Source organism: Salmo trutta, chromosome 23 (genome assembly GCF_901001165.1).
Source record: "Salmo trutta chromosome 23, fSalTru1.1, whole genome shotgun sequence".
NCBI classification, from domain to species: domain Eukaryota; kingdom Metazoa; phylum Chordata; class Actinopteri; order Salmoniformes; family Salmonidae; genus Salmo; species Salmo trutta.
Window position 1 is genome coordinate 12,593,265 of NC_042979.1, and position 25,954 is coordinate 12,619,218.

Below are 25,954 nucleotides of genomic sequence, written 5' to 3' on the forward strand. Positions count from 1 at the left end.
CCATCCCTCTAGTCCTACCCTCCAACGCCTCTACCCCTACCCTCCACCCCTCTAGTCCTACCCTCCAGCCCTCTACCCCTACCCTCCACCCCTCTAACCCTACCCTCCACCCCTCTAACCCTACCCTCCAGCTCTCTAACCCTACACTCCAGCCCTACCCTCTACCCGACTCTCCAAACCCTCTACCTCTACTCTCCTCTACCTCTACCCTACACTCCTCTACCTCTACCCTACACTCCTCTACCTCCACCCTACACTCCTCTACCTCCACCCTACACTCCTCTACCTCTACCCTCCACCCTCTACCCGACTCTCCAAACCCTCTATCCTACACTCCTCTACCTCTAACCTACACTCCTCTCTCTACCATCAACCCCTCTACCTCTACCCTACACTCCTCTAATTCTATCCTAAACCACTCTACCCCTACCCTAAACCACTCTACCTCTACCCTCCACCCCTCTACCTCTACCCTCCACCCCTCTACCTCTACCCTCCACCCCTCTACCTCTACCCTCCACCCCTCTACCTCTACCCTACACTCCTCTACCTCTACCCTCCACCCCACTACCCCTACCCTCCACCCTCTACCCATACCCTTCACCCCTCTACCCATAACCTCCACTCCTCTACCCATACCCTCCACCCCTCTACCACTACCCCTCCCACCCTACCCTCCACACCTCTACCTCTACCACTACCCTACAGCCCCTACCCCTACACCCCACAGCCCCTACCACCCTACCCTCCACCTCTCTAGCCCTACCCTCCACCCCTCTACCCCTACCCCACACCACTCTAACGGTGACTAACCCCTTTCTGTACAAATGTGCGCAACCGCGACATTCAAACGAGGCTGCAATGAAAACTAATGGGACTGTAGTGACTGTGTTGACATCAAAATCTGGGGTGTGATTAAATTTCTATTCAAGCGTTGATTGACATGGTAATGGCTCTATAGTATTGGAGAAAAGTAGAAAAAACGGACACCTCTGACGCTGTACGTTACATCGTGACGTGTCATGGCGTAACGTACAGCACGCATAAAGCAACTAATTCTGTCTTACAGCCTTTCTCCACCAGGTGTAGCACTTCTCTCACTGTTTAAAAACAAGAAAGGGACAGGGACAGGGTAAGGGGGGATACCTAGTCATTTTTTGCATCATCACTGCAAGCTATCATGACTCTCAAAAGCCGCTGTTCACTTCTGAAGATCACTTTAGCACCGCCCTAAAAACCCGATTCAAATTCGACACAAACCTTCAAATAGGTATGTAATGACACATAATATAAACTCTTTATAGTGTTTTATTTACATTTTAGAGGCGATAAGGTGATAAGTTGGACAGATCGAGTGAAAAAAGCCGTTTCCCCACACGACATCTCTCTCTCGCTATCACACAATAGGTTTCACTTCCCCACGCGCCATTTTTTTTAAAAACCCGACAGAGCTCATTGCCTTTCTTGACTCATGGTGAGATGGGCATCACGAAGGTCACGTCATTGATTTTGTTGGAAAGGGGAGAAATTGTGCTTTACAATGGTATTGATATTACAGTTGATCTGGAAGTATTGCGTTTTTGGCAGTTACCCCTACCCTCAACCCCTCCACTCCTACCACCCACTCCTCGCCCTCTACCCTCCACACTAAACCACTCTACCTCTACCCTCCACCCCTACCCTCTACCCTCCACCCCTCTACCCCTACCCTCTACCCCTACCCTACACCCCTCTACTACACCCCTCTACCTCTACCCCTCTACCCCTACTCTCCACCCCTCTCCTACACCCCTCTACCCTTACCCTCCACCCCTCACCCCTCTATTCCTACCCTCCACCCCTCTACCCCAACCCCTCTACCCCTACCCTCCACCCCTCTACCCCCAACCTCTCTACCTTACACCACTCTACCCTCTACCCCTACCACCCCTCTACCCTACCCTCCAACCCCACAGAAGCACACTAACTCACTGTGTCTCCGGTGGACATAGAGGACACTCTATGGAACTTTGTCTTGGAGGTGGAGGACTGTCTGCTGAGCATGGAGTCCCTGAAGGAGGACTCACTGTTGGACACAGAGATAAAGTCCTTCCTAGGGGTCTGGGCCAGGCAGTGCAGACAGGGAACCTTCTCTGCCAGAGTGTCTCTGTATGGGAGAGTCAACAAAAAAGAAAGGAAAGGAGAGGGTAAAAGGAGGAGAGAGGCAAGAGGGATGGATACAACATCAAGCATATAGTACACCAAATCATCCCTATTGTCATCACCTAAGTCAGATGTAACAAGTCAGTTGTTATACAGTGCATTCGGAAAGTATTCAGACCCCTTGACTTTTCCCACATTTTGTTACATCAGAGCCTTATTCCAAAATGGATAACATAAATGTTTTTCATCATTAATCTACACACAATACCACATAATGACAAAGCGAAAAACAGAAATACCTTATTTATGTAAGTATTCAGACCCTTTGCTATGAGACTCGAAATTGAGCTCAGGTGCATCCTGTTTCTATTGATCATCCTTGAGATGCTTCTACAACTTGATTGGAGTCCACCTGTGGTAAATTCAATTGATTGGACATTATTTGGAAAGGCACACACCTGTCTATATAAGGTCCGACAGTTCACAGTGCATGTCAGAGCAAAAACCAAGCCATGAGGTCGAAGGAATTGTCCTTAGAGCTCCGAGACAGGATTGTTTTTCGAGGCACAGATCTGGGGAAGGGTACCAAAACATTTTTGCAGTATTGAAGGTCCCGAAGAACACAGTGGCCTCCATCATTCTTAAATGGAAGAAGTTTGGAACCACCAAGACTCTTCCTAGAGCTGGCCACCCGGCCAAACTAAGCAATCAGGGGAGAAGGGCTTTGGTCAGGGACGTGACCAAGATCCCAATGGTCACTCTAACATAGCTACTCTGTGGAGATGGGAGAACCTTCCAAAAGGACAACCATCTCTGCAGCACTCCACCAATCAGGCTTTTATGGTAGAGTGGCCAAACGGAGGCCACTCCTCAGTAAAAAGCATGACAGCCTGCTTGAAGTTTGCCAAAAGGCACCAAAAGGACTCTCAGACCATGAGAAACAAGATTCTCTGGTCTGATGAAACCAAGATTGAGCCATCCCTACGGTGAAGCATGGTGGTGGCAGCATCATGCTGTGGGGATGTTTTTCAGTGGCAGGGACAGGGAGTCTCGTCAGGATTGAGGGAAACATGAACAGAGCAAAGTACAGAGAGATCCTTGATGAAAACCGTCTCTAGAGCGCTCAGGACCTCAGACTGGGGCGATGGCTCACCTTCCAGCAGTACAGCAACCCTAAGCACACAGCCAATGAGTGGTTTCGGACAAGTCTGTGAATGTCCTTGAGTGGCCCATTCAGAGCCTGGACTTGAACCCGATCAAACATCTCTGGAGAAACCTGAAAATAGCTTGTGAGGATCTGCAGAGAAGAATGGGAGAATCTCCCCAAATACAGGTGTGCCGAGCTTGTAGCGTCATACCCAAGAAGAATCGAGGCTGTAATCGCTGCCAAAGGTGCTTCAACAAAGTACTGATTAAAGGGTCTGAATACTTATGTAAATGTAATATTTCGGTTTATTTGTTAACTTTTTTTACCTGTTTTTGCTTTGTCTTTATGGGGTATTGTGTGTAGGTTAATGAGTGGGAAAAAAATTACTTAATCCAGTTTAGAATACGGCTGTAACGTAACAAAATGTGGAAAAGTCAAGGGGTCTGAGTACTTTCATAATGCCCTGTAGGAGCCCAATCTGGACGGCCAAGCCCAATCACACCAAAGGATCCCTATGGCAACTTGCCAAAACAACCTTAGGTTATGAAAGGTTAGGACAGTACATAAAATGGTGTTTTGAGTTATACCCTAGGGGAGGGACACATTAAGATGATTATACTCACCTGTATTTGGAGTGGATGATGGCATAGATGAAGGGGTTATAGATGGCTGAGGCTTTGGCTATGACAGCAGGGACTGCCTTGGAGTAGGGACTGAGGGTACTTCCATAGCTGAAAGGGGAGGTAACATTTATAGGACACTACAAGCCTCACAGATAAAGTAATCTGACCTCCTCAGGTTTTACTGACATATGGCAGTAACTTATTCTGCTCTGCTTCCACCCTCTAAAAATAAGTTTGGAATCAGAACTCTGTGTTTGTTCAGTATGTCAGTGGATGGTCAGTCGTGCGTCAGTCCATGCCTGTCTGTGCCTTGGTCAGTCAGTGTGGTGTCTGTTTGCACTGCCTGCCTAGTTGGCTCCTGTGCAGCCTGTTCGTATGGCTCGGCAGTGACCCAAAGGTGTTGTGGAGTGAGCAGGAGGAATCATATGCTTGATTATCCCTCCTCTCCGACAGACTGCACTCCATCACTTCACATCCACTCTCTTCACCTCTACTCTTGCTGCAGTACGTACAGTACCTTCCCCACACAAAACTCAAAAAAACACATGTTTAAACTGTCTCTGACCCTGATAGAGTTTAAAAACTCTCAAAACAGACTCTCACCTCTTCAACCCATAGGTGCCTGCCATTCCGAACCAATCCAAGCCTCACTTTAAAATAATTTGTGGGATTTGGAAAGAATGTATTCCATATTTTTCTGCATTAACCAAAGATCTGCAGGAACTACAGTAAAATCCTCAACTTCATATCTGAATCAACAGTCAGAAAAATACATTCAAGACCCCTGATCCTTCATAATATCTAGATCACATGCCCTCTAACTATTGCTCAAGCATCTCAACAACTAGATCTGGGCTTGTATTCATAAAGCATCTTAGAGTAGAAGTGCTGATCTAGGATCAAGTTTCAAGTTTTAATTTACACATGCAGTACAGTGAAAGGTCTTTCTTTCTTGTGTTAGCTATTTCATTAGCTATATAGCGGTCTTATGGCATGAGGATAGAAGCTGTTCTGAAGCCTGTTGGTGTCAGACTTGATGCACCGGTACTGCTTGCCATGAGGAAGCAGAGCGAACAGTCCATGGTTGGAGTCTTTAACGATTTTGGGCTGTCCACACCACCCTCTGTAGGGCCATGCAATCGAGGGCGGTGCTTTTGCCATACCAAGCAGTGATGCAAGATTATCTCAATGGAACCTATCCTTTTGAGTATTTGAGGGCCCATGCCAAACTTTTCAGCCTCCTGAGAGGGAAGAGGCACTGTCACACCTTTTTCACGACCGTGCGCGGACCATTTTAAGTTCTTAGTGATTTGAACTTGAAGCTCTCCACCCGCTCCACTGCAGCTCCATCGATGTGGATGGGGGCTTGCTCGCCCCCTCATTTCCTATAGTCCACGATCAGCTCCTTGGTCTTACTGACGTTGAGGAAGAGGTTGTGGTTCCGGGCCCACACTTCCAAGTCAGTGACGTCCCTTTAGGCTGTCTCATCGTCGCTGATGATCCGGCCTACCAACATTGTGTTGTCAGCAAACTTGATGTTGGTATAACTCGAATCGTGCATTGCTACGCAGTCATGGGTAAACAGGGAGTACAGGAAGGGACTAAGCACACACCCCTGCGGGGCCCCCGTGTTGAGGGTTAGCGTGGCGGAGGTGATTTTGCTTACCCTCACCACCTTCCTCCAGAAAGTCCAGGATCCAGTTGCAGAGGGAGAAGGTTCAGTCCCAGGGTCCTAAACTTGGTGACGAGCGTGGAGAGGACAATGGTGTTGAACGCTGAGCTGTAGTCAATGGATAGCATTCTCACATATGTATTCCTCTTATCTAGGTGGGTGAGGGTAGTGTGGAGTGCAATTGAGATTGCGTCGTCTATGGATCTGTTGGTGTGATATGCAAATTAAGTGGGTCTAGGGTGTCTTGGATGAGGGAGTTGATGTGTGCCATAACCAGCCTCTCAAAGTACTTCATGGTTACAAATGTGAGTGCTACAGGGCGGTAGTAATTGTGGCATGAAGCCTTAGAGTTATTGCGAACAGGAATGATGGTGGTCATCTTAAAACATGGGGATTACAGACTGGGACAAGAAGAGGTTGAAAATTACTGTGAATATACTTGCCAGCTGTTCTGCGCAGGCTCTGAGAACGAACCCTGGAATACCATAGGGCTTCCGGCCTTGCGGGTATATACCTGAATAAAGACTTTACTCACGTCGGCCTCAGACAGCGAGATCACCCTATCTTCTGGGTTGGTGGTGGCCCTCACACCCGACACATGTTATTGTTAAAGGGTGCATAAGTTCGTCTGGTAGAGCGGCATCGTTGGGCAGATCATGGCTGGGTCTTCCTTTGTAATCCATAATGGACTGTAGCCCCTGCTATATTCGGCGGGTGTCGGAGCCTGTGTAATATGATTCCACCTTATTCTTATATTGTCCTTTTGCTCATTTGATGACTCTGCCGTAGCCTCAGGGTTGTCTGCGATAGCCCTGTGCTCGGTAGCCCTATACTTTAGTTTAGCTCCAACCTCAGTGTTAATCCAGGGCTTTTGATTGGGTAAGCAGCAAACCTTAACTGTGGTGACAACGTCGCTTATGCATTTCCTAATGAAACTGGTGATGGAGGTGGTTAGCTCATTGACATTATCAGCAGAGTCCTGAAACACAGTCCTGTAGCATAATCTCTGATTCTGGAGACCATTTCTCAATGGAGCGAGTCACAAGTAATTCCTGTTTGAGATTCTGCTTGCAGACAGGAAGCAGGAGTACGGAGTCAATATCTGATTTGCAGAATGGTGGACAAGGGAGGGCCTGGTATGCTTGCTTGTGGGTAGAATAACAGTGGTCTAGGACTTTACCGCCGCTAGTGGTGAGGGATACGTGTTGATGGAAGTTGGGCATCACGTGTCTTAATGACGCAGAATTAAAATCACCCGTAACCAGAAAAGCAGCTTCTGGATTGTTTTCCTGCTTGGTTATACTGTAACCTCGTACAGTTTATTAAGTGCCAGCTTGTTATTTTTTCTTGTTCTGAGGTGGAATGCATACAACAGTCATGATAACAGCTGAAAACTCTCTCGGGAGGTTAAATGGTTGGCATTTGACCATCAGGTATTCCAAGACGGGTGAACAATGGGCCGACACTTACACCACGCTCGAGTCAGCACACCAGTTGTTGTTGATAAAGAGGCAAACCCCTCCCCCCTCAATTTCCCTGACTCCTCTTCCTGTCGGCACGGTGAATGGCGAATCCATCGAGTTGGATAGCCATGGGGGGTGTCTGAGAGCCATGTTTCAGAAAAGCAGAGTCCCCTTGGTAGCAAATCCGCGATTGGAGGTTATCCATCTTATTATCAAGTGGCTGTATATTGGCCAGTAGAATGGGCGGAAGAGGTGGCCAGTTCTCCCTTCACGTTAATCTCTCCAGGATCCCCCCTCTTGCCTCTGTAACGTCAGCGTTTCCTCTTGGCCCGTAAATTGAGTCGGAATTTGAGAAAGAGCCCAGGGCAGATGAGTTGAAGTTGAAGCCGGAATTGAGGTAAGTAACTGCCGATCTGATGTTCAAAAGTTCTTGTCGGTCGTAAGAAATGAACAAATTAAGTACAAATTAACAACAAAGGAATCACAAAATAGCAAAGTTGGATTGGTGCTTTCAAAACGGCCGCCATCCAGTACAGCACCATCTTTCATCAGATACCCCCGTCCATGTAATCGTATTCAGAATGATGTAAAAACAGGCAAAACTGATCCTAGATCAGCCCTCCTACTGAGACGCTTTGTGAATATGGGAACTGAACCCCATTCAAATTCATATGTAACACCATAGTTACCCAGCCCAGGCGATGAGGGTGACGCAGGCGTAGGGAGACCAGGACATCACATACACGATGATGACTACAAAGGCAATCTTGGCCAGCTTCCACTCAGTCTTGATGGACTGCTGCTGGATCAGGGTGGACTTCCTTACCTGACTGCCCAGCTTCTCCATGTCTCTGTGGGCATTGGAGAGGGGATGGACGGGGTGTCAGAGGAAGATAGACAACCAGATATGTGGTCATCTGGATATCATCTGGATATGTGTTTTGATGGTGTGTGTGTGTGCATATGAGTGTGTGTGTATGTGTGCATGTGTGTGTATATATAAGTACAATATACAGTTGTCGTCGGAAGTTTACATACACCTTAGTCAAATACATTTAAACTCAGTTTCTCACAATTCCTGACATTTAATCTGAGTAAAGTTTCCCTGTCTTTAACTTCCTGACTGATGTCTTGAGATGTTGCTTCAATATATCCACATAATTTTCCGTCCTCATGATGCCATCTATTTTGTGAAGCGCACCAGTCCCTCCTGCAGCAAAGCACCCCCACAACATGATGCTGCCACACCCGTGCTTCACGGTTGGGATGGTGTTCTTCGGCTTGCAAGTGTCCCCCTTTATCCTCCAAACATAACGATGGTCATTATGGCCAAACAGTTCTATTTTTGTTTCATCAGACCAGAGGACATTTCTCCAAAAAGTACGATATTTGTCCCCATGTGCAGTTGCAAACCAGTCTGCCATTTTTATGCGGGTTTTGGAGCAGTGGCTTCTTCCTTGCTAAGCGGACTTTCAGGTTATGTCGACAAAGGACTCGTTTTACTGTGGATATACAGTGAGGGAAAAAAGTATTTGATCCCCTGCTGATTTTGTATGTTTGCCCACTGACAAAGAAAGGATCAGTCTATAATTTTAATGGTAGGTTTATTTGAACAGTGAGAGACAGAAAAAAAAATGTTATAAATTGCTTTGCATTTTAATGAGGGAAATAAGTATTTGATCCCCTCTCAATCAGAAAGATTTCTGGCTCCCAGGAGTCTTTTATACAGGTAACGAGCTGAGATTAGGAGCACACTCTTAACCTCTCTAGGGTAGGTGGCACCAAATCGTCCCACCTACGTAACAGCCAGTGGAATCCTGTGGCGCGTTATTCAAATACCTTAGAAATGCTATTACTTCAATTTCTCAAACATATGACTATTTTACAGCATTTTAACCTGTTAGGGCTAGGGGGCAGTATTTACACGGCCGGATAAAAAACGTACCCGATTTAATCTGGTTACTACTCCTGCCCAGTAACTACAATATGCATATAATTATTGGCTTTGGATAGAACACACCCTAAAGTTTCTAAAACTGTTTGAATGGTGTCTGTGAGTATAACAGAACTCATATGGCAGGCAAAAACCTGAGAAGATTCCATACAGGAAGGGACCTGTCTGACAAGTTCTTGTTCATCTTGGCTCTTTTTATTGAAGACTGAGGATCTTTGCTGTAATGTGACACGTCCTACGGCTCCCATAGGCTCTCAGAACCCGGGAAAAAGCTGAATGATATCGAGGCAGCCCCAGGCTGAAACACATTAGCGCGTTTGGAAAGTGGCCGATCAGAGGGCCGTCAGACAGTTTGTTAACAAGAAATGTGTGGAGTGGTTGAAAAATGAGTTTTAATGACTCCAACCTAAGTGAATGTAAACTTCCGACTTCAACTGTATGTCTATGTGTGTATGCACACAGAGGCATGGCTGTGTGAATGTACCAACTCACCTACTACCAGTGCGTATGGCCAGGAACATGCAGAGGTAGCAGTAAGAGATGATGCCCAGAGGGATGAAGAACACAAAGACGCATAGCATTAGAGTGTAGCTCCTATTGGCTGGTGTGGAGGTCACATAATCCCACGTACAGGATGTCATCAGGCCCTCCGGGATATAGGAACCTGCGTAGGAACAATGGTTTAGTTTGAAAGATAAGATAAAAGGTTGCTAGCCTGGTCCCAGATCTGTTTGGGCTCTTGCCAACTCCATTCGTGTCATTGTCTAGCAAAACATGGCATGACAATTCCATAAGGAGTTGGCAAGAGAGCAGAAACAGTCAGAAAACTGGCACTCAAAAGGACGGTGTTAGTGGAGGGAACTCACTCCAGCCCAGGAGAGGTGCCAGGCTCCAGGCCAATGAGTAGAGCCAGACTATGACGATGACGACGGAGGTGCGGCGTTTAGAGGTCCAGTGCAGGGCCTGCAGGGGCTTGGTGATGACTATGTAGCGGTCAATGGAGATAGCCAGCAGGTTGATCATGGAGGTGATCCCAAATAAGGCCCCACAGAAGGCGTACATCTTACAGCCTAAACATAAAATCATTTCACAGAGACAGATAACAGAAATGTTACAATCTGAGTAATCTCAGAGATGGAATTTCCACATAATTACTTTGATGAGTATTTTTTGTTCAGTGTGTACAGCATAATTCATCTCAAAATACCAAAGTAGCTGAAGCTTTCAATTATGACAATTGATCTGATGCGGTTATTTTACCAAATATATGGAATGAAGGTAAAAGTACCTGTGTCTCCAAACACCCACTCCTTGTAGAGACAGTTGACAAAGAAGATGGGGGACTGTGTGACGGCCATGAGGAAGTCACTCACTGCCAGGTTCATGATGAAATAGTTGGGAGGAGTCCGAAGCTTCTTGTTACTGAAATATAGAACAAATATACATATGCAGTGTTTGTTTAAAATCAATGTATTCATTGTTATTAGCTTACCGCTCATTTAAGCTTTTACCTTTCACTTTATCACTAAAGCTTAATCGTTATCAAAGAATAGTTTCTATCCAGATAATGAAATAAAGATCAGGTCAGAAGGCAACGATGCGATGCTGTACTTTCACGTTAGTTAAAAGTGAAACCACTGGAATTACCCTGTCTCAGGATATTAAGTTGGTGGTTGAAGATATCCCTCTAGTGGTGTGGGGTCTGTGCTTTGGCAAAGTGGGTGGGGTTATATCCTGCCTGTTTGGCCCTATCCCGGGGTATCGTCGGACAGGGCCACAGTGTCTCCCGACCCCTCCTGTCTCAGCCTCCAGTATTTATGCTATATTTTATGTGTCGGGGGGCTAGGGTCAGTCTGTTATATCTGGAATATTTCTCCTGTCTTATCCGGTATCCTGTGTGAATAAAAGTTCTCTCTCTCCCTCTCTCTCTCTCTCTCTCTCTCTCCCTCTCTCTCTCTCCCTCTCTCTCTCTCCCTCCCTCTCCCTCCCTCCCTCTCCCTCCCTCCCTCTCTCCCTCCCTGAGGACCTGAGCCCTAGGACCATGCCTCAGGACTACCTGGCTTGATAACTCCTTGCTGTCCCCAGTCCACCTGGTCGTGCTGCTGCTCCAGATTCAACTGTTCTTCCTGCGGCAATGGAACCCTGACCTGTTGACAGGACGTGCTACCTTGTCCCAGACCTGCTGTTTTCAACTCTCTAGAGACAGCAGGAGCGGTAGACATACTCTGAATGATCGGCTATGAAAAGCCAACTGACATTTACTCCTGAGGTGCTGACCTGTTGCACCCTCGACAACCACTGTAATTATTATTATTTGGCCTTGCTGGTCATCTATGAACATTTGAACATCTTGGCCATGTTCTGTCATAATCCGGCACAGCCAGAAGTGGACTGGCCACCCCTCATAGCCTGGTTCCAATCTAGGTTTCTTTCTAGGTTCCGGCCTTTCTAGGGAGTTTTTCCTAGCCACCGTGCTTCTACACCTGCATTGCTTGCTGTTTGGGGTTTTAGTCTGGGTTTCTGTACAGCACTTTGTGACATCAGCTGATGCTGATGATTGATTGATTGATTCACACTCTCACTTTGCTAGCTACCTCCGCGAAACCAACGTTTCCCACTTTCTGCCAACCATTTTAATTCAGGATGTAGAGTCTGAGTGGGTGAATTATCATTACATGCATGCATGACTGTTATTTTGAATACAGTTTCCCATTAATCCCACCACAAACACAATTTGGCATAAGTGATGTTCAGCGATCAGCCATCACCTGCTGACAGCCAGCCCCCTCCTCCCTACCAGACCAATCCCTCGCTCTCTCGCCTTGCCTCGCTCAGAGTCCATGCATTCACTATTATCCCGTCCTAGCAGCATGGGTCATCCCCTACCTAGAAATACCTCCCATTTTCCAAGAAACTAGACAGGCTCACAGCATGAGGGGAAATCAGAACGGTCAACCCAATACAAATACAGTGGGTCAATCAAAGAGAGTATTTCAAGAAATATCCAATGGCATGAAAATAATTCCCTGATTTGGCTTGAGAGTGTTTGAATGGGTGAGTGAGTGCCCTCTGCCCTCCCCACTGTGAACATGGCCTTATTTTGTACAAATCAAAGAGGAGATGTGATCTAATCATCTCAATGGTCTCCAGCCATCTCTTTCACAAAGGAACCCATGGCCTGTTGGTCACTCACACATTACTAACAGAGAGTACTTTGGTGTTTGGTGTTTAGAAAAGTAATAATGCTGTCAAGCCAACTCCTGCTCCCTCCCTCCGGCGCATGACGCCGCCGGTCTACTAACCACCGGTCATGGCAACCCACATTGTGCACACCTGGCAACCATCATTGTATACACCTGCTCCCTATTGTTAAGCACACCTGGACTTCATCACCAAACTGATTACTCTCCCTTCATATAGCCCTCACTAATCTCAGTCATCAGGCAGTATTGGTTCTGTTATCATGTCCAGACACTGCGCTTGTTTTGTAACGCATCGGGTTTGTTATTATTAACCTGTTTGGGATAGGGGGCAGTATTTTCACGGCCGGATAAAAAACGTACCCGATTCAATCTGGTTACTACTCCTGCCCAGAAACTAGAATATGCATATAATTAGTAGATTTGGATAGAAAACACTCTAAAGTTTCTAAAACTGTTTGAATGGTGTCTGTGAGTATAACAGAACTCATATGGCAGGCCAAAACCTGAGAAGATTCTATACAGGAAGTGCCCTGTCTGACAATTTGTTCTCCTTCTAGGGCATCTCTATCAAAAATACAGCATCTCTGCTGTAATGTGACATTTTCTAAGGCTTCCATTGGCTCTAGGAAGGCGCCAGAAAGTGGAATGATAGCTCTGCAGTCTCTGGGCGAAAAACAGTAGGGGTTTTTGTGAGTGGTCCTTCTGAGAACAATGACACTGAGGCGCGCGTGCACGAGACGACTCCATTTTTTTCTTTCAGTGTTTGAATGAATACAACGTCGCCCGGTTGGAATATTATCGCTATTTTACGAGAAAAATAGCATAAAAATTGATTTTAAACAGCGTTTGACATGCTTCGAAGTACGGTAATGGAATATTTTGAATTTTTTTGTCATGAAATGCGCCGGCGCGTCACCCTTCGGATAGTGACTTGAACGCACAAACAAAACGGAGCTATTTGGAAATAACTATAGATTATTTCGAACCAAAACAACATTTGTTGTTGAAGTAGAAGTCCTGGGAGTGCATTCTGATGAAGAACAGCAAAGGTAATCCAATTTTTCTTATAGTAAATCTGAGTTTGGTTAGGGCCAAACTACTAAATTACTCACGATTGCATAAAGGAGTTCTGTATCTATAATTCTTAAAATAATTGTTATGTTTTTTGTGAACGTTTATCGTGAGTAATTTAGTAAATTCACCGGAAGTTTGCGGTGAGTATGCTAGTTCTGAACATCACATGCTAATGTAAAAATCTGGTTTTTGATATAAATATGAACTTGATTGAACAAAACATGCATGTATTGTATAACAAAATGTCCTAGGAGTGTCATCTGATGAAGATCATCAAAGGTTAGTGCTGCATTTAGCTGTGGTTTTGGTTTTTGTGACATAAATGCTTGCTTTGAAAATGGCTGTGCGATTATTTTTGGGAGGGTACTCTCCTGACATAATCTAATGTTTTGCTTTCGTTGTAATGCCTTTTTGAAATCAGACAATGTGATTAGATAAAGGAGAGTCTTGTCTTTAAAATGGTGTAAAATAGTCATATGTTTGAGAAATTGAAGTTTTTGCATTTTTTAGGTATATGTAATTCTCTCTATACCATTGGATATTGGTGAGGCATTCCGCTAGCGGAACGTCTGTCCCTAACTTAAACTCACCAGCTGCACCTGCTTCTTGACTCCTTGCGTCCTCGTTACAGAATACTGCCTCAGAAATTATGGAAGCAACAGATAATTACACCATCTTCCAGACGCACACTAGCTGTTGCTGACAGAGACACCCACCATTCTCACCTACCGATGCATAGAAAAACCAGATGGCTGACGTTACACGTGCTCCTAACTTTCTCTTATGACCGAAAATAACTTCTGGACATTAGAACAGCGATTACTCACCACGGACTGGCAGAAGCTTTTTTTTCCTTTAACGAGTCCAAAGTGAAGGACATACAGCTTTCCCGGGAACAGGCCCAAATCCCCGTCATTTGCGTGAAGAGAAGACGGAAAAAAAGAGGACGGAGGTCGGGCTGCCTTTGAGAATTCATAGGCGATTGAATAAACCCCCATTGCCTTCCCTTCTACTAGCTAACATGCAATCATTGGACAATAAAATCGACAACCTACGAGGAAGATTAAACTACCAACGGGACATTCAGAACGGAAATATCTTATGCTTCACGGAGTTGTGGCTGAACAACGACATTATCAACATACAGCTGGCTGGTTATACGCTGTATCAGCAGGATAGAACAGTGGCATCTGTTAAGACAAGGGGGTGGACTATGTATATTTGTAAACAACAGCTGGTGTACAATATCTAAGGAAGTCTCAAGGTTTTGCTCGCCTGAGGTAGAGTATCTCATGATTATGTAAATAGTGTGGTCTACAGCTTGAGTTTTCATCTGTATTTTTTGTAGCTGTTTTACATTCCAACGCAGACCGATGCTGGCACTTAAACCGCACACAATGAGCCGTATTCCGCCAAGAGGAAACTGGAAAACTCACATCCAGAGGTGGCAATCCTAGTGGCCGGGGACTTGAATGCAGGGAAACTTAAATCCGTTTTACCAAATTTCTATCAGCATAGACCACCTTTACTCCACACACAGAGACACGTACAAAGCTCTCCCTCGCCCTCCATTTGGCAAATCTGACCATAATTCTATCCTCCTGATTCCTGCTTAAATGCACATATTAAAGCAGGACGCACCAGTGACTCAGTCAATAAAAAGTGGTCAGATGAAGCAGATGCTAAGCTACAGGACTGTTTTGCTAGCACAGACTGGAAAATGTTCCAGGATTAATCCGATGACATTGAGGAGTACACCACATCAGTCATTGGCTTCATCAATAAGTGCATCGATGACGTCGTCCCCACAGTGGCTATGTACATACCCCAACCAGAAGTCATGGATTACAGGCAACATCCTCACTCAGCTAAAGGGTAGAGCTGCCTCTTTAAAGGAGCAGGACTTTAACGCGGAAGTTTATAAGAAATCCCGCTATGCCCTTCCAACCATCAAACCGGCAAAGCGTCAATACAGGACGAAGATTGAATGGTACTACACCGGCTCTGACGCTCGTCAGATGTGGCAGGGCTTCCAAACCATACAGACTACAAAGGGAAGCACAGCCGAGAGCTGCCCTGTGACACAAGCCTACCAGATGATCTAAAGTACTTCTATGTTCGCTTTGAGCCAAGCAACAATGAAACATGCATGAGAGCACCAGCTGTTCCGGATGACTGTGTGATTACGCTCTCCACAGCAGATGTGAGTAAGACCTTTAAACAGGTCAACATTCACAAGGCCGCAGGGCCAGACGGATTACCTGGATGTGTATTGCGAACATGCCCTGACCAACTGGTGTCTTCACTGACATTTTCAACCTCTCCCTGTCCGAGTCTATAATACCAACATGTTTTAAGCGGACCACCATAGTCCCTGTGCCCAAGAACACTAAGGTGACCTGCCTAAAATGTCTACAGACCCTTAGCACTCACATCTGTAGCCATGAAGTGCTTTGAAAAGCTGGACATGGCTCACATCAACACCATTATCTCAGAAACTCTAGTGCCACTCCAATTTGCATACCGCCCGAACAGATCCACAGATGATGCAGTCTTGATTGCACTCCACACTGCCCTTTCTCACCTGGACAAAAGGAACACCTACAGTTGAAGTCGGAAGTTTACATACACTTAGGATGGAGTCATTAAAACTCATTTTTCAACCACTCCACAAATTTCTAGTTAACAAACTATAGTTTTGGCAAGTTGGTTAGGACATCTACTTTGTGCATGACTCAAGTAGTTTTCCAACAATTGTTTACAGACAGATTATTTGATTTATAATTCACTGTATCACAAATCCAGTGGGTCAGAAGTTTACATACTACTAAATGGACTGTGCCTTTAAACAGCTTGGAAAATTCCAGAAAATGATGTCATGGCTTTAGAAGCTTCTGATAAGCTAATTGACATCACTTGAGTCAATTGGAGGTGTACCTGTGGATGTATTTCAAGGCCTACCTTCAAATTCAGTGCCTCTTTGCTTGACGTCATGGGAAAAATCAATAGAAATCAGCCAAGATCTCACAAAAAGAATTGTCGACCTCTGCAAATCTGGTTCATCCTTGGGAGCAATTTCCAAATGCCTGAAGGTATCATGTTTATCCGTACAAACAATAGTATGCAAGTATAAACACCATGGGACCACGCAGCCATCAGACCGCTTAGGAAGGAGATGTGTTCTGTCTCCTAGAGGGGAACGTACTTTGGTGCAAATCAATCCCAGAACAACAGCAATGGACCTTGTGAAGAGGCTGGAGGAAACAGGTACAAAGGTATCTATATCCACAGTAAAACAAGTCCTATATCGACATAACCTGAAAGGCCGCTCAGCAAGGAAAAAGCCACTGCTCCAAATCGCCATTAAAAAAAAGCCAGACTATGGTTTGCAACTGCACATGGGGACAAAGATCGTACTTTTTGGAGAAATGTCCTCTGGTCTGATGAAACAAAAATAGAACTGTTTGGCCATAATGACCATCGTTATGTTTGGAGGAAAAAGTGGGAGGCTTGCAAGCCAAAGAACACCACCCCAACCATGCAGCATCATGTTATGGGGGTGCTTTGCTGCAGAAGGGACTGGTGCACTTCACAAAATAGATGGCATCATGAGGATGGAAAATTATGTGGATATATTGAAGCAACATCTCAAGACATCAGTCAGGAAGTTAAATCTTGGTCGCAAATGGGTCAATGACCCCAAGCATACTTCAAATGTTGTGGCAAAATGGCTTAAGGACAACAAAGTCAAGGTATTGGAGTGGCCATCAAAAAGCCCTGACCTCAATTCTATAGAAAATCTGTGGCCAGAACTGAAAAAGTGTGTGCGAGCAAGGAGGCCTGCAAACCTGACTCAGTTACACAAGCTCTGTCGGGAGGAATGGGCTAACATTCACCAAACTTATTATGGGAAGCTTGTGGAAGGCTACCCGTAACGTTTGATCCAAGTTAAACAATTTAAAGGCAATGCTACCAAATACTAATTCAGTGTATATAAACTTCTGTCCCACTGGGAATGTGATGAAACAAATAAAAGCCGAAATAAAAAATTCTCTCTATTATTCTACAAGTCCATGGTGCTTGCCTACGGAGCTGTGAGGGGAACGGCACCTCCGTACCTTCAGGCTCTGATCAGGCCCTACACCCAAACAAGGGCACTGCGTTCATCCACCTCTGGCCTGCTCGCCTCCCTACCTCTGAGGAAGCACAGTTCCCGCTCAGCCCAGTCAAAACTGTTCGCTGCTCTGGCACCCCAATGGTAGAACAAGCTCCCTCACGATGCCAGGACAGCGGAGTCAATCACCACCTTCCGGAGACACCTGAAACCCCACCTCTTTAAGGAATACCTGGGATAGGATAAAGTAATCCTTCTAACCCCCCCCTAAAAGATTTAGATGCACTATTGTAAAGTGGTTGTTCCACTGGATATCATAAGGTGAATGCACCAATTTGTAAGTCGCTCTGGATAAGAGAGTCTGCTAAATGACTTAAATGTAAATGTAAATGTATTCTGACATTTCACATTCTCCAAATAAAGTGGTGATCCTAACTGACCTGAAAAGGATGAGGAAGAAATTACAAGGAATTGATATTGTCCATTAAATTTATTTTCGTACTGCATTATGTAATTTAAAAAAAGTTTAAAACATTTAAAAAGCCAATAAGTGGGCTACATTAATATTTGAAATGACTGGTATACACCCACACCATTCTGAAACAGAAAAGCTGCTTTTTAACATACTCAATTACCATTTTGTGGAAGGAAAACTATTTCACTCATATTGTAATTCTTTATAGGTCATTTTTCATAGAAATCTGGAAACAATGGACAGTTACTTTAAGTTTAGGTAAGGGTTACGGTTAAGGTTAGGTTAACTGTAGGGGTTAAGGTTTAAAGTATGTACGTCCCAAGGATCCCAGCTAGCTCTAACCCTTACCATCCTGCACCTTAGCTACTTTACCCGAGTAGTAGAATATGTACTGTAGATTTCTGTCATGCCTATGAAGGGTCACAGTCGATTCCAGGCTGTATCACAACAATTTGCCTAGCGCCGTCCGGGTTAGGGGTGGCCGGTGTAGACCGTCATTGTAAACAAGAATTTGTTCTTAATGACTTGCCAAGGTATTAAAAAAATGTATTATAACCAAAGACATTTAGAAAGTAACCGACCCAACCCTGCTACCCAGACTTACTCCGGGCAATCGCCACACCACGTCCACAAACCTTTATTTCTTCTCCGCAATGAGTCTGGATTTGACTTCCTCCCCGATCCTTCTAGAATTAGAACACATTCGGATCGTCTGATTAGTCCCAGAACCTGATGGGTTGGGACAGAGCCAGAACAAACGTGGGTAAAGCGACATTCTGAAAATTACTGGAAAGAAAGCGTGTGACGCGACTTCCACTTTTGGACATTAACAAGGCTGCATTAACAAGACATTAACCTTTCTAGGGTAGGGGGCAGTATTTGCACGGCCGGATAAAAAACATACCCGATTTAATCTGGTTATTACTACTGCCCAGAAACTAGAATATGCATATAATTGTTTGATTTGGATAGAAAACACCCTAAAGTTTCTAAAACTGTTTGAATGGTGTCTGTGAGTATAACAGAACTCATATGGCAGGCAAAAACCTGAGAAGATTCCTTACAGGAAGTGCCCTCTCTGACCATTTCTTGGCCTTCTACACTCTCTTTATTGAAAACTGAGGATCTCTGCTGTAACGTGACACTTCCTACGGCTCCCATAGGCTCTCAGAAGGCGACAAAACGTTGAATGATGCCTTTGCAGGCCATGGCTGAAAAACAGTAGCGCATTTGGATAGTGGTCGATCAGAGAACAATGAGACTGGGGGCGCGTGCACGAGCCGACACCATGTTTTTATTTTTTCGTCTGTGAACGAAAACAGGGTTTCCCGGTCGGAATATTATCGCTTTTTTACGAGAAAAATCACATAAAAATTGATTTTAAACAGCGGTTGGCATGCTTCGAAGTACGGTAATGGAATATTTCACATTTTTTTGTCACGAAACGCGTCGGGCGCGTCACCCTTCGGATAGTGTCTTGAACGCACGAACAAAACAGAGGATATTTGAACATAAGTATGGATTATTTTGAACCAAACCAACATTTGTTATTGAAGTAGAAGTCCTGGGAGTGCATTCTGATGAAGAACAGCAAAGGTAATAACATTTTATTATAGTAAATCTGAGTTTGGTGAGGGCCAAACTTGGTGGGTGTCAAAATAGCTAGCCCGTGATGGCGAGCTATCTACTCAGAATATTGCAAAATGTGCTTTTGCCGAAAAGCTATTTTAAAATCGGACATAGCGATTGCATAAAGGAGTTCTGTATCTATAATTCTTAAAATAATTGTTATGTTTTTTGTGAACGTTTATCGTGAGTAATTTAGTAAATTCACCGGAAGTTTGCGGAGGGTATGCTAGTTCTGAACGTCACATGCTAATGTAAAAAGCTGGTTTTGATATAAATATGAACTTGATTGAACAAAACATGCATGTATTGTATAACATAATGTCCTAGGAGTGTCATCTGATGAAGATCAAAGGTTAGTGCTGCATTTAGCTGTGGTTTGGGTTTATGTGACATTATATGCTAGCTTGAAAATGGGTGTCTGATTATTTCTGGCTGGGTACTCTGCTGACATAATCTAATGTTTTGCTTTCGTTGTAAAGCCTTTTTGAAATCGGACAGTGTGGTTAGATTAACGAGAGTCTTGTCTTTAAAATGGTGTAAAATAGTCATATGTTTGAGAAATTGAAGTAATAGCATTTCTAAGGTATTTGAATATCGCGCCACAGGATCCCACTGGCTGTTGAGTAGGTGGGACGATTTCGTCCCACATAACCTCTCTAGGGTAACTCCTCCTCCACATTTACTGGATTGGTTGAACAGTGCAGAAAACATTCCCGGACAGTTGAATTTTTTTTGTCAGGACCAGAAAGTAAAAAACGCCTGCTTCATTCGAATCACAAACCTAATAAGGATAGTCTTTATATAAACAACTGGAGACCCATTAGCCTGTTCAATAATGATGTAACGGTTGTCGTCGGATAAAGCGGACCAAGACGCAGCAGGGAAATGTGCACTCATCTTCTTTTATTTAGTTCGCAAAGAAGGTGAACCAAAAATAAACACGTAGACAAAAAAAACAACGACGAATAAACAGTCCTGTAAGGCTTGAAGCTATACACAGCAACAATCTCCCACAAAACACTAATACAAACACATACCTATATATAGGACCCTCAATCAGAGGCAACTAAAAACACCTGCCTCCAATTGAGAGTCCAACACCCAATTACCTAGACATAGAAATACTAAACTAGAGAGAACATAACCCAAAACCTGGAAATAATAAATCAAACACCCTTCTAAACAAACCACCACCCCGAACCACATAAAACAAATACCCTCTGCCACGTCCTGACCAAACTACAATACAAATAACCCCTATTACTGGTCAGGACGTGACAAATGATGGGAAATTATTTGCCCTTGTATTTGCTAAGAGGTTGAAACAAGGCTTGCATAATATAATTTAATAACAACAATCTGGTTTTATGCATGGTTGACACATTAGTAAAAACATCAGGTTGGTCTCAGATATGATTGACTATAATGACCTCATCCTTGATGATAGTTTTCTTATGTTTAAAAAAAATGTATATAAAGCTTTTTACACTGTAGAACATGAGTTTATGTTCAAAGCAATACGTTTTTTGGGGTTTGGGGACTTTTTTTGAAAGCAGTCCAAACTTTATGTAGTGATTGTACTAGCTCTGTAAAATTAGCTCACGGGACATGCCAAAGATTTGATATTGGGCGTGGCATTAGGCAGGGCTGCCCAATTAGTCCATTTTTATTTTTATTGGTGTCACGTCCTGACCAGCAGAGGGAGTAGTTGTTTAGTATTTTGGTCACGATGTGGCAGAGGGATGTTTGTTTTGTATGGTGGGGGTTTTGTGTGTGTTAGAGAGTGGTGTTTGATTTATGTGTTCCTGCGTTTTGGGTGTATGTTCTAGGTTAGTTGTTCTAGGTTGTATTTCTGCATGTTGTCTAGTTTAGGTTTTCTATGTTTAGGTTTGGGTGCTGGACTCTCAATTGGGCAGGTGTTTCTCGTTGCCTCTGATTGAGAGTCCTATATATGGGTAATTGTTTGGTTTAGTGTTTGGGAGATTGTCTATGCCTGACAAGACTTTTGTTGATCGGTCGTTCTTCATGTTGTTATTTTGGTGTTTCCTTGGTTTAAAATAAACTACAAGATGAGCATCCACATTCCTGCTGCGTTTTGGTCCTCCATTCCATACGACAACCGTGACAGAATCTCCCACCACAAACGGACCAAGCAGCGGAGGAAGGAGCAACAGGTGAACTTTGAGGAGCAAGGGGAATTTAAGTTGGACCAACGGGAGAAATGGACATGGGAACAGATTATGGCCGGAGAGGGCCCATGGAGAAAATGGAGCGAAGACCGGGAACGCTACCGAGGAACACGACTGGCGTTTAAGCCCGAGAGGCAGCCCCAATAATTTTTTGGGGGGGGCATATGGGTAGTTTGGCTGGGTGAGGTATGAGCCCCAGGCCAAATCCCCGTACCTTTTCTGGGCAACCAGTGAATGGACAGGTCCCGTGCTTTGGGGTAATGGGTACTGTGGCGAGGCCAAGTATTTTTAGGCCGGTACGTGCTATACCAGCGCCCCGCATTTGCCAGGGGGTAGTGGGCATCCAGCCCGTAAAAGCGATACCAGTTCTGCGCTCGAGACTGCCAGTAAGCCTCTACGGTCCAGTGCATCAACCCAGTCCGATTCGGCCTGTTCCCGCTCCCCGCACTAGCCCTAAGGTGCGTGTTCCCAGGCTGATACCTCCAGTACCAGCACCACGCATCAGGCTTCCAGTGCATCAGCCCAGTCCGACTCGGCCTGTTCCCGCTCCCCGCACTAGCCCTGAGGTGCGTGTCCCCAGGCTGATACCTCCAGTACCAGCACCATGCATCAGGCTTCCAGTGCGTCAGCCCAGCCTCGAGAGTTCGGCAACAGTATGCGGTCCAGAGTATCCGGCAACAGTGTGCGGTCCAGAGTATCCGATCCGGCACCAGTGTGCGGTCCAGAGTATCCGGCACCAGTGTGCGGTCCAGAGTATCCGGCACCAGTGTGCGGTCCAGAGTATCCGGCACCAGTGTCTAGTCTGGAACCGAGGGAGACTGCCTGCGACCCGGAACCGAGGGGGTCTGCCTGCGACCCGGAACCGAGGGGGTCTGCCTGCGACCCGGAACCGAGGGGGTCTGCCTGCGACCCGGAACCGAGGGAGTCTATCAGCAACCCGGAACTGAGTAAGTCTATCGACGATCCAAAACTAAATATAAGTAACTGTGTTTCAAATGAGTCTGCCTACAGTGTGGAACGGAAGAGGTCTGCCTACGATCCGGAACGAGGGGAGTCTGCCTATGGCCCGAAACTTATCAAGTCTGTCTGCATTCTGGAGGACAGTAGGCCGGAGCCTGAACCACCACCTGTATAGGTGGGTTGGGGAGGGGGGGTGTAGCACAAGTGCCGTCGGTGACGGCAGCCACCCTCCCTTCCCTCCCTTTAGTTTAGGGGGATTTTTTTGTTGTTGTTTTGGGTTTTTTGTTTAGTTATGAGGTGCATCCGGGGTCTGCACCTTTAGGGGGGGTACTGTCACGTCCTGACCAGCAGAGGGAGTAGTTGTTTAGTATTTTGGTCAGGACGTGGCAGAGGGATGTTTGTTTTGTATGGTGGGGGTTTTGTGTGTGTTAGAGATGGGTGTTTGATTTATGTGTTCCTGGGTTTTGGGTGTATGTTCTAGGTTAGTTGTTCTAGGTTGTATTTCTGCATGTTGTTTAGGTTTTCTATGTTTAGGTTTGGGTGCAGGACTCTCAATTGGAGGCAGGTGTTTCTCATTGCCTCTGATTGAGAGTCCTATATATGGGTAATTGTTTGGTTTAGTGTTTGGGAGATTGTCTCTTGTTTTGCGTGTCTATGCCTGACAAGACTGTTTTGTTGATCGTTCGTTCTTCATTTTGTTATTTTGGTGTTTCCTTGGTTTAAAATAAACTACAAGATGAGCATCCACATTCCTGCTGCGTTTTGGTCCTCCATTCCAGACAACAACCGTGACAATTGGTTACTCAAATTATGGCTCTTCATATCAAGAAAGGGAATTTGGCAATGAATTTAAACTATGTCAACTGGCTGATATCACCATATTTTTAAGAGACAGGAATGAGGTTTCTAAAGCAGTTTCCTGTATTGAAGTTTCGGGTTTGAAAAATTAATATTAATAAGTCAGTCTTATTTCCACTCAAGGATAGTGTTTTACAGGAAGTATATGGTATCGCAATTAAAGATAAGGTTACTTATCTTGGAATGGTTATATGCAAGGATGACAAACAAAGGAAAATTAAACTTTATCCCCATAATTGAGAAAACAAAGAAGAAATTGAACCTCTGGTTGATGAGATATTTCGTTATATGTTCGGGTTTTTAGTCCAAAGCTGAAGGGTTATCCAGATCGGTTTATGTCTCGTTATCACTTGAACTATCCCCTAAAATTAGATACAATTCTTCATAATTTTATTTGGTGGAACAAGCCTCACTATCTACGGAAAGATATTCTCACCAATACCCAAGAACAAGGAGGTCTTGAGGTTTTAGATTTCAATACTCTAAATAATACTTTTAAAATAAATTGGATTCTGAAGTATATTAAGAACCAGAACAGTATTTGGAATGTCGTCCCTAAGTATTTATTTGACTCTGTTGGTGGTTTAGAATTTTTTCTTCGATGTTGATAAAATCCCAGTAAAATTGTCCAAATTCCATAAGCAGGCAATTTTAGCTTGGATGTTAGTGTATAAACACAATTTTTCCCCTCACAGATACTTTCTATGGAACAAAGATATACAATTTAAAAATAAGTCTCTTTTTTTCATAACTGGTTTGAGAATTAAATTATTTTGGTTGGTCAGTTACTGAATGAGGATGGATATCTACTCTCACATGGGGAATTTCTTGATAAATAAAAAATTCCAATAACCTTGAAATAATATTAAATTGTTTTTGATGCGATTCCGGGGGGGGGGGGGGGGTTGTATCTTTTTAAAATTTCTCTGTGGTTGATGTAAGTAACAGATTTACATTAAAATATATTCATTGGCAATATTAACATCAAAGATATATGTAGTAATAAACATATAAGGAATATTGTTTGTTATACTACAATTCCCTCAGACAGATTCTTTTGGTCAAATATCTATGGTGATATGCAATGGGGGAAAGCATGGAAAATTGCTAACAAATATTGTATCAGTAACCAGGTAAAGGAAGTTTCATTTAAAAAGTTACAGAATTTATCCTGTGAAACATGTTTTGGAAAGATTCAAGCTGAATATTGACTATAATTGTGATTTCTGTGGAATTGAGGAGACCATTTTGCATTTGTTTTTTGCCTGTGTTTTATAGTAGAATGTTTTTGGGATTGACATTCAGAATTTTGTTACAAAAAAAATTGGACCGGTTGTACAATTTAATGGTTTTGATATAATGATTTATTTCAGAAATTCCGACATTGATAAAGATGTAGTATATTTAATTCAACTGCTAATAATATTAGGTACATTTTCATATTCACAAATGCAAATGGTCTAAATCAAAACTAAACTTTCTTCACTTTATAAATGAATTTAAACAATACGGCACTACTTTAACTAAAACGAAAAACAAAGGCAATTAAAACATGTATTATTAATGAATATGATTTGTTTGTTTAGGATTCCTGGCAATGTAAATAGTTTGCATGTGACTAATCTTTTGTTTGTTGATATTTGTTAATAAAAAATACATGTTTGGGTTAATTCCTCATTGGCTTTGTCATACTCTGATTGGTTATAGATGATCCAATCACTGATGACTTTTTGTACAATTCCTCTCATCACCACAAATGACTTAAAAGATGGCAGATTCAAACTGAAGTGTGTAGCGATCGATAGAGCAGCGGAAGAATTGTGTGTAAGTCGTCAGGCGAGTATGAATCCACACCAATTATAAAACACTTCCTGATTTGAGTTTAGGGATAAGAACTAGCTGGACAATGCATGCACACTGTCTGTCACCCATCATTAGCACGCGTCATTCTGTCGCTCCCAGCACCAGCGAGAATAAGTCTTGGTGTCAGAACAGTACCATGTCAAAACACGTAACGCTCAAGAGCACACCACCACCACTCTTCATATTGTTCAATCAAACATGAAAAAACAACACCTGTCATCCTGCTGCAACCGTTGAGTTTCCCTTTCACTCAGTTGGCCAATGATGAACCAGGTCCAGTGATTTATGAAAAGTGACTACTCTATTAGAGGGGAATTCAGACCCATGTTACGCGCATGTAAATGGTAGTCAATTCCCTTTTTATTGGGCTCCCGAGGGTTTGGCTAGGGTAGGCCGTCATTGTAAATAAGAATTTGTTCTTAATATTTAAAAAAAGACCCCTTTTTTTCAATTTTCGCCTAAAATAACATACCCAAATCGAACTGCCTGTAGCTCAGGCCCTGAAGCAAGGATATGCATATTCTTGGTACCATTTGAAAGGAAACACTTTGAATATTGTGGAAATGTGAATTGAATGTAGGAGAATAT

The 25,954-nt window shown here is 44.0% G+C and overlaps 1 protein-coding gene across 1 annotated transcript in view; it reads right to left on the reverse strand.

Moving 5' to 3' along the window:
- opn4xa (opsin 4xa) overlaps positions 1 to 25,954 on the reverse strand; it is a 48,310-nt gene that overhangs the window by 10,297 nt on the left and 12,059 nt on the right. Inside the window, exons 3-8 of the mRNA XM_029709004.1 lie at positions 10,290 to 10,423; positions 9,868 to 10,071; positions 9,494 to 9,665; positions 7,737 to 7,898; positions 3,913 to 4,020; positions 1,972 to 2,146 (exon numbers count right to left, since the gene is read on the reverse strand). Of these exons, the coding sequence (XP_029564864.1) occupies positions 1,972 to 2,146; positions 3,913 to 4,020; positions 7,737 to 7,898; positions 9,494 to 9,665; positions 9,868 to 10,071; positions 10,290 to 10,423 (955 nt within the window). The remainder of the gene's footprint in view (positions 1 to 1,971; positions 2,147 to 3,912; positions 4,021 to 7,736; positions 7,899 to 9,493; positions 9,666 to 9,867; positions 10,072 to 10,289; positions 10,424 to 25,954) is intronic.